Source organism: Miscanthus floridulus, chromosome 2 (assembly GCF_019320115.1).
Source record: "Miscanthus floridulus cultivar M001 chromosome 2, ASM1932011v1, whole genome shotgun sequence".
Lineage (NCBI taxonomy): Eukaryota > Viridiplantae > Streptophyta > Magnoliopsida > Poales > Poaceae > Miscanthus > Miscanthus floridulus.
This window is the reverse complement of record NC_089581.1, coordinates 122,735,530-122,743,951: the sequence shown is the minus strand read 5'-3', so window position 1 is coordinate 122,743,951 and position 8,422 is coordinate 122,735,530. Positions and strand designations below refer to the sequence as shown.

The following is an 8,422-nucleotide window of genomic DNA, read 5'->3' as shown; positions in this document are numbered from 1 at the left end:
TTTTTATAAATGAAAGTTTCATAATCTGTTTATATATCAATACTTCATCGTATCATTAATAGATGTTTATTTTCGCTATAATTCTGATCACATGTTTAAATTCCGCTGTATATTAAATTATTTATAACTCTGATAATATGATTATATTCCGCTGTTATACAATAACTATTATACTTTGATGTTGTACTAAAAGGGATGTATGAAATGGTTAAGAATGATGTAAGCTTTGTTCTCTCATTTGTGATCCTGATGGCAAAAATGTGGATTTTCGGGTTCTCCCCTGGGGTGTGCCCGACAGAACCAAGTAATTTAGTGTTCTCCCTTGAGTGCTTAGTGTCTAATGGAAGACAAGCACTCATGTGCGGCATTAGATTAGGCGGTTCTGCCACATCTAACAATAAATATACAAATATATTCCAAAGACAACTATATTAGCTTAATTAATCTATGTCTAAATTATAATTATTAGAATGAATTCAATTCCAATGATTCAAACGGGAGTAAATTTGAAAGATACAAATTTAGACTGTACCAATTCTATGCAAGGCCATTGGCTTCTCCTTAATATTCTGGGCATTTGGTAATCTAGGCCTATTCGCTTAAACTTGTCAGCTAGAATCTACAGTGTTTTTCTCTCACAACAAAACAGCTTCAGTCGACTTATCAGTCGGTTTTAATACCAGCCAAACAGACCCCTAAGTCAGGGACGTTCATTAGAATAGATAGATGTGGACACGTCCATGGAACGCCGTCCGCCCTCCACGCACAGCCACACGAAGATGTGCCCGCATGGGATCCAAGTTGTGCGAGGCCTGCAGGGGCAGCACGGATCACCTGCGTGGAGAGTTTCTGCCCTCCCTCGGTGACGCCACCACGGTCAGTACTCTATCTATCCCTATTTAACGGTTGCCGTTGGAACAGTGTCAGTCAATTCTCCAATTTAACTAAGTTTTTTTTTGAACGTAAACAAATTTAACTAAGTTCGGAGAAAAATTTAGCAATATTTGTATCTTCAGTTAAATTTACTGTAAAATAGATTCAATGACCTATCCAATAATACTAATTATGTACTATAAATATTAATATTTTATTTTATATATTTAGTTAAAGTTAAGTATGTTTGATTTCTCGTTTAGTGCTCAAATCTGCTTGGCCGGACCGACAAGCCTGAGCTCGTTACTCACACAAGGCCCATCAAGTTTACAACGCAAACGTCTATCTTTCTCTGTCAGAGTGTCGCGAATACCAAAGGTGAGGGCGGCGCAGTACGCCCAGCCTTCCATGGCAACGGGTCGATGCTATGCTCAGTGGGTTGATGTTTTTTTCTGTCGCAGTTTGGCGTGATTGATGAGATGGCTGGAGGCGGCGACGCGGGACACCGCACGGGCAGAGCGGCCGACCCCGCGAGGGGTGTTGTGCCGGTGCGCTAGGTGGTGGTGGTACTTGCTCTTCATACCTTACCAGCTAGAAACATAGAATATATGGACACGTTCGTTCGTTCTGCAAGGTTCACGTTCTTAATTTCGGAACATCTATATTTTTCACGTTACAAAATATCGTGTCAAATTCTTATTCCTGTTCTACGTTCCCATTCTCTTTTGGGAACATGGTTGTTAAGATTTAGACCCAGTGACCTGATGCACCAGATGACAAGTAGTAGCACTAAATCTTTTTTTTTTTTTTTGGTATGGTGTGGAGTTTCATCATAGGCATTTGCCAGACTTGTCTATAACATGACCTAGGCGTCTATGCATGCCCCGTGTCACATTGAAGAAAACACGAGGTTTAGACTATCTTTAAAATATTGAACCAGCAAAACGTGTCCTTGTGTTGCAACGATAAGTACATATTCTTGTGTGGTCAACAAGATCGCGACTTACGAGCTGAAAACGTTATTTGTTGTAAAATGTTTTAGAATTGGACTCCGTATTGTTTTCGGATGATGTACATACTATTCTAACTCTATGAATAAAGATCCGTAAGTCCGAAGTCACACACAAGACAAAAAAAGGGCGCGAGGACATTTGTGTTAAGTTAAAAACATGGATGGAATAATCCGTTTGCTCTTCAATATTTAGATAAGACGAAAATTTGTCCTAAACTCATCATAAGCGTTCGTGGAGAGTCAACAGTAGATTAGATCTCTTTGAATTATGAAAGACCAAGGGAGCTAGGGTCAGTGATATTAGTATACTTATAAAACTGGTTCAAATTTAAATCACAATTGCTGGAATAGCTCAGTTGGTTAGAGCGTATGGCTGTTAAGAGGTTCGAGCCCTCCTTCTAGCGGGTATTCTTTATTAATTTCATTTTCCATTCTTCATGTTCAACTATCAAAATTTCCTTTTCCATTCTTCATTTTCAAATACCAATTTCCTATTTATTAATTTCATTTTCCATTCTTCATGTTCAACTATCAAAATTTCCTTTTTCATTCTTCATTTTCAAATACCAATTTCCTTTTCCATTCTTCATTTTCAACTATCAAATTTTCCTTTTCCATTCTTCATTTCCAAATACCAATAAATTCTTCATTATTTCTACTGGGTATTATTTATTAATTTCATTTTCCATTCTTCATGTTCAACTATCAAATTTTTCTTTTCCATTCTTCATTTTCAAATACCAATAAATTCTTTATTATTTCTATCAGGAGTAAGTCATTTTTCAATTTTCATTTTTATCTTCATTTTCAACTATCAAAATTTCCTTTTCCATTCTTACCAAGAAATTATTTATTATTCCTATCAGGAGTAAGTCATTTTTCAATCTTCATTTTCATTTTTTTTGCGTGGATTCAAAAAGAACTATCAGAAGGACGCCAAATTTGAACAAAACACCAAATTCAAAACTTAAGAGAACATATGTTTCACATGGTAAATGGAACTTTCATTTTTGTAAAAAAGTGCATTCTAAAAGAACTATCAAAAGCAAGCCAAATCTGAACAAAACACCAAACTCAAAATTTAATAAAACATATACTTGGCATGGAAAGTGGGGATGTTTTCTAGCTGCAAACTCCTAGTGTTTTCCGTTGTTTTCCTTCCTTCTATTTTCACCTTTTTCCCATGCATTCTAAAAAGAATTATCGGATGCAAGCCAAACTTGAACAAATACAAAACTTAAGAGGACGTATATTACCTGAAAAGTGGGAATATTTTTATTTGCAATCTCCTAGTATTTTTTGAATTGTTTGACTATAATGAAGAACACCATCTAATCGATGGTCCTTTTTCCTAAGAAGTACCAAGTTGGGCTAGGCCGACAGTCTAGGCCGGTCCGCTTAGAGCAGCCTCAACGGCATTGGACAGTGTCTTGTCACGCTAACTAGGCTCTGGTAAAAAAGTGGGCATCCTAGAGGCGATAGTGGTAGTTGTAGAAACCCGTTCGCTCTTATAATCCGTCATTTTCAGCTTGTTTTTTCAGTTGAAATGGTGTTTTTCTCTCACAACAAATCAACCGGAACAGTGTTTCGGCTTGTTTTTTCAGCGAAGCAAACTGGGCCACACACCTTTAAGAGAGAGAAGACAGGGATCACAAAAATTGTGAGAAAGAAAGCAACGTGTTGGATAGGGGAGAGAGAGTTATTGGATAATGAGAGTTTGTTGTTGGATGGATATTAGCTTAAAGTTTTTCATTCCTATTTAGATCCACCATTTTTTAATGAAGCCACTACCATATGTCTGCATTTGTCATGCCATTTCAAGTAGTAAGCACCTTCTGTTCAGTCGGCAAGACGAGATGTGGCAATAGAGGTGCGATTTGGTCCAGGCCGTGCCTGCACTGCTTGGTCCTCTCATGTTTCGTGTTGCTTCGGGCCATGACCTCTAGACCCGTGGGGCGTGTTAGGCCTTTCCGGCACACCTTTGTGCCGTACAACCCAAGCATGGCCCTTAAAATATCTTTGCTTGTTTTTTATTTTCTCGTGGCATAGAAAAAATATATATTTTATATGTACCATTATCATGAAAATTTTCAACAATTTTCATTATCTATCCAAGAATTAAACAATAGATGGTACAGGAAATTATATTGTAACAGTGTGCCCAAACGAATTCATAAATGACAGCACTACAAAAGAATTTGAATTCATTACATTTTTCACCAGCTATGACAACTCCAGCGACAACCATGGTTCTGAGAAGAACATAAAACATTCAGAAACGTACAAGGTCCCTGCCGGCCCAACAAACATAGCATACTACTATGTAAACGAGATCACATCTTCAAGATAAATGGGTTAGGAAACGTAATTTCCATATCATCTATGGGACTAAGTTTTTTTCTGTGTAACCCAGTGCAGGTAGCTGAGGTACCACATCCTCACTTATTAGGCTCGTGGTTCCTCGGCGTGCCGTTCTGCTCCAGCTGATAGAACGGTATCTGCTCACCCTGTTGCTGCTGCTTGTGCAGTTCCGACATCTGGTTGTTCTGGCAACGGAGCTGCATTTGCTGGGATAGATTGCCGGACGAGCCTGTGTCGCCGAGTTTCAGGCGCTGGACTTCGCCTGTTAGAGCCTCGTTCAGCGCTGTTCATCAGTAAGACAGAAATTGTTTGTGGTCAGAACAAAATGGCTGCATTTCTTGACAAACAAATTGCTTCCTAGTTCACATGTTTGATGTATGCTGTATATGAAAGAACTAGTTGAAATGGTATTGCTACTGACAGTCTTAATAAAAAGGTAGTTGCTGCACTTGTATTATCCAAAGACGGCCTGCCTCTTGTGACAGGGGTAGTGGCCACCAGCATCGGTCCACGAACTAGGCAACGCGGTGTCAGTTTGCATTGCATTGACAAACACTTGGTTATTTATTAAGTATGTTATTGATACGAGAATCCAAAACAAGGCGATGTGGCCAATGCCTGACGAAGTCGCCGGGGAATTTGAGCGCATTCTGATTTTGTACGACATGCTGGCAACTAACAGCATCAGAGAACAAACGGTTCCCCTTAAAAAAACAAGCAATTGTATGGCGAACTGGTAAGCGTATTATCGGCACTACATGACAGCGACTAACTGCCAATGCGCAGGCGCCAAATGCCGCATCCATGGCGATCACGTCCAGCACTACGATCCTACGAACACATTGGGAACTCAGAGCAAACGGCAACTGAACTGGAATTTTGAACGGAGTACTCATTCTGGGTTTCCATCAACCATGCAACTGCTACTGCTATCCAAGAAACCGGAATTGGTTCTCACCGTCGCGCAGCTGCGCCTGCTGCTCCATTGCCTGCAGCCGGAACTTGAGCTCGTTGTTCTGCGTGGCCAGCCCCGCCGAGTCGCGCTGCGAGCGACGAAGAGAACGATGATTAAGCACACCAAGCTCTGAACTTTTGAACATTTCCCTCGGAATGCAGTACGCGCGCGCGCGTTCATAATGATACCTGTAGCAGAGTGAGCTGCGCGGACAGCGTGGTGGCCTCCGTCTGCAGGATCTGCACCTTCTGCTCGAGCTCCGCGATGTACCGCATCCGCCGCTCCTTGGACCGCGCCGCCGACTGCCTGTTGGCGAGAACCCTGCAGCGCGCGCACCCAGCAGGAACGATCACGATCATGATGGAACAACATTGTGATTACTGATTAAGATATTTGCATTTGCGGTCTCTTCTGGATTGTAATTGAAGGAGGATCCGGCTATTATGGGATGATCGGATCCGGGCTTTTTATGGTAGCGTCGTGGTAGGATAGAATTTGTTAGAAACGGTGCGGTGCCTACCTCTTGACGCGCTTGGGGTCGGCAAGGGCCATCTCGGCGAGCTTCTCGTCGGCCATGATCCGCTTCATCTCGGCGGGGGTAAACTCGCCGCCACCGAACTCGAGGCTGAACTTGCCGGGTTCCCCATTGGCGGCGGAGAAGCTCAGCTTCCCCACGATGCTGTCCATGGAATGGCTCCTGGCGTGCATCGCCGGCGGCGGCGGCGCCGCGGCGGGCTCTCCGGAGGCATTCCTTTTCTTCTTGCCACCGTCGCCGCCCCAAAGGAGGAACTGGCTGTCGGCGCCGCCGCCGTAGTCCTCGGACTCGTTCTCGCTGCTGTCGGCTCCGTTGGTGCGCATGCCGCTGCTCCCGCGGCTATCCCCGTCGGAGTTGTTCAGCCCGTCCACGCCCTCCATGCTCATGTACGCATTGAACAGGTCGTCGCCGGCGGCGGCAAGGCCCCAGCCTCCTCCGGCCTCCGTCTTGGGCGACGGCGGCGGCAAGTACCCGTAGGCGACGTCGCTGCGGGACCTGCGGTGCGCCTTGCGCGGTGGCAGCCCTCCTCCCTGCGCCTGCGCATGCGCGCGCCCCGCCGGCGCCGATCTGTCGTCCATGCACATGTCGGAGGCGTGCAGAGAGTGGGAGGCGGGCGCGGGCGGCGGCGTCGGCGGCAGTCCCGGCGGCCGCTGCTTCTGGTGCTGCGCCGGAGGCATGGACGCCTGGACGTGGTGGTGGTGCATCAGCCCGTGCCCGTGCCGGTGCCCGTTCGCGGTGTTCATGTCGACTGTCGAGTCGAGGAGGCCGGCGCGCGCACAAGCTGCTGCTGCGTGTGGGTTGGGTGCGGTGGAGTGGCGGTGGCTGGCTCCCGATCGGGTTTGTGTCGCGCGGTGTTTCTACGCGGTCTGAAGGGTGGTGCGTGGTGGTATTTAGGGGTGTTTGGTTTCCTACTAAATTTTAGTCTATGTCATATCGAATGTTTGGATGTTATTTAGGAGAATTAAATATGAGTTAATTATAAAATTAATTACACAGATGGAGACTAATTTAGGAGACGAATTTATTAAGTCTAATTAATCCGTCATTAGCACATATTTACTGTAGCACAACATTGTCAAATCATGGACTAATTAGGCTTAAAAAATTCATCTCGCAAATTAGCCACAATCTGTGCAATTAATTATTTTTTTCGTCTATATTTAATACTTCATACATATGTCTAAACATTCGATGAGACAGTGACTAAAATTTTCCTGCAGGAACAAACACCCCCGTTGCCGAACGCTGAAGAGAGAGAGAGGGGCCCATGTCTTTCCGGGATTCGCAGCGCGCCGGCAGCACCGCAGCATCATCTTCGGTCTGCTCGCCCGCCCGGGGAGCTAACGTGCTGCCTGACAGGATTGCACGGACATTTGCGTGCCATCTGAAAAAAGGGGGGGCCCGAGCTGCGTGTACACAACGCCGTAGAACAGCAGAATTCTGCTCTGCACAGGAAACACCATGGTGACATGTCAGAAGGATCAGTTACACTCTGGTTGGTTTCAGCCAGGCTTATTCAATCGGCCAATAATATTTTCCTCTCAAAAAAAACTAACACCAGCCAGCCCAAATCAACATCAGCACCAACCAACGAACACGCTGATGTTTGTCAACTGTCATCACTGCGGTCTGCAGTACTACTATAGTATTTGTACTACTGCCTCCATTCAAAAGAAAATACAATTCTGATTTTGTTTTTAAATCAAACCATCTTTAAGTTTATCCAGATTTATGAAAAAATATCAATACTTAAGATACCAAATAAGTATCATTAAGCTCACAATAAAATGCACTTTTATATTATACTGTACCTATTTAGTATCTTCTATATATTCTTTATACTCCCTCCATACTCATAAAATATGTCGTTTAGGATATGATTGTGCTTATCAAGAAGTAATTAATTAGGGGGTATTTTCCCTATGTGCCCCTATTAAATAGGGTTGCGGGTGCATTCTATACGAGAAAGAACCATAACTCAAACGACTATCGTAGTGCGTCGTGAGCCCTAAGGACCGGGTTCGATTCCTGGTGGGCGCATATTTTTTTTTGCTAGTGCCCTAATTTTGTATAGCACTGTTTTGTTTCGGCTGAACGTGGCTGAGCGCGTTTCTGCACAATTTTGGCCTGGCGCGCGCGAAAGATGCATGTCGCTGTGCACTGGCACTCGTTTTTTTTGTTTGAGTTCACTGGCGCTATTTTCTTTTCACTGCGCGCGTGCTCAACAGGCCTGACGCTTGGAGTGCTTCGTCTATTTAAACGCCTCGTACCTAGCTTCCTGCATCTACTACATTGCCTCCTTGCTTGCTTGCTTAAACTACCATGCTTGCTTGTTCTTAGCCATGTTCATCTACGACATGGCTTAGTTTTTTTTTTCTTCTTCCACTTCTCCGTACGGCGCAATGGGTGATCTATTCCCTGCCTTTGATTTGAATGTTCGTATAGAACAAGATGGCGACGGCAACCTTCCCTTCAATCTCAACGAGCCAATATTGGAGGATCACAACAACGGTATTGTGTCCATTGTTACTTAGTTTGCTCTTTCCATTTATGATATTCATAGCAGCCGCTTGCAAATGTCGTTTCCTTTCTCAGTTTGCTATTTCCTTTTTCAACAGGAATTGATTTGAACTTGCCACTTGATGAATTTGGTGCCATTGACTTTGATTATGTACAAAACCTCTCA

At 43.9% G+C, this 8,422-nt stretch overlaps 1 protein-coding gene across 1 annotated transcript; it reads right to left on the bottom strand.

Annotated features, from left to right (window-relative positions):
• Positions 1-4,038: 4,038 nt before the first annotated feature.
• On the bottom strand, positions 4,039-6,562 carry LOC136539546 (bZIP transcription factor 29-like). The gene is made up of 4 exons (XM_066531511.1): positions 5,722-6,562; positions 5,390-5,522; positions 5,205-5,289; positions 4,039-4,529 (listed from the first exon to the last, which is right to left on the bottom strand). The coding sequence occupies exons 1-4, from the start codon at positions 6,477-6,479 to the stop codon at positions 4,324-4,326; spliced, it is 1,182 nt and encodes a 393-aa protein (XP_066387608.1). The 5' UTR covers positions 6,480-6,562; the 3' UTR covers positions 4,039-4,323.
• Between the last annotated feature and the right edge of the window lie 1,860 nt (positions 6,563-8,422).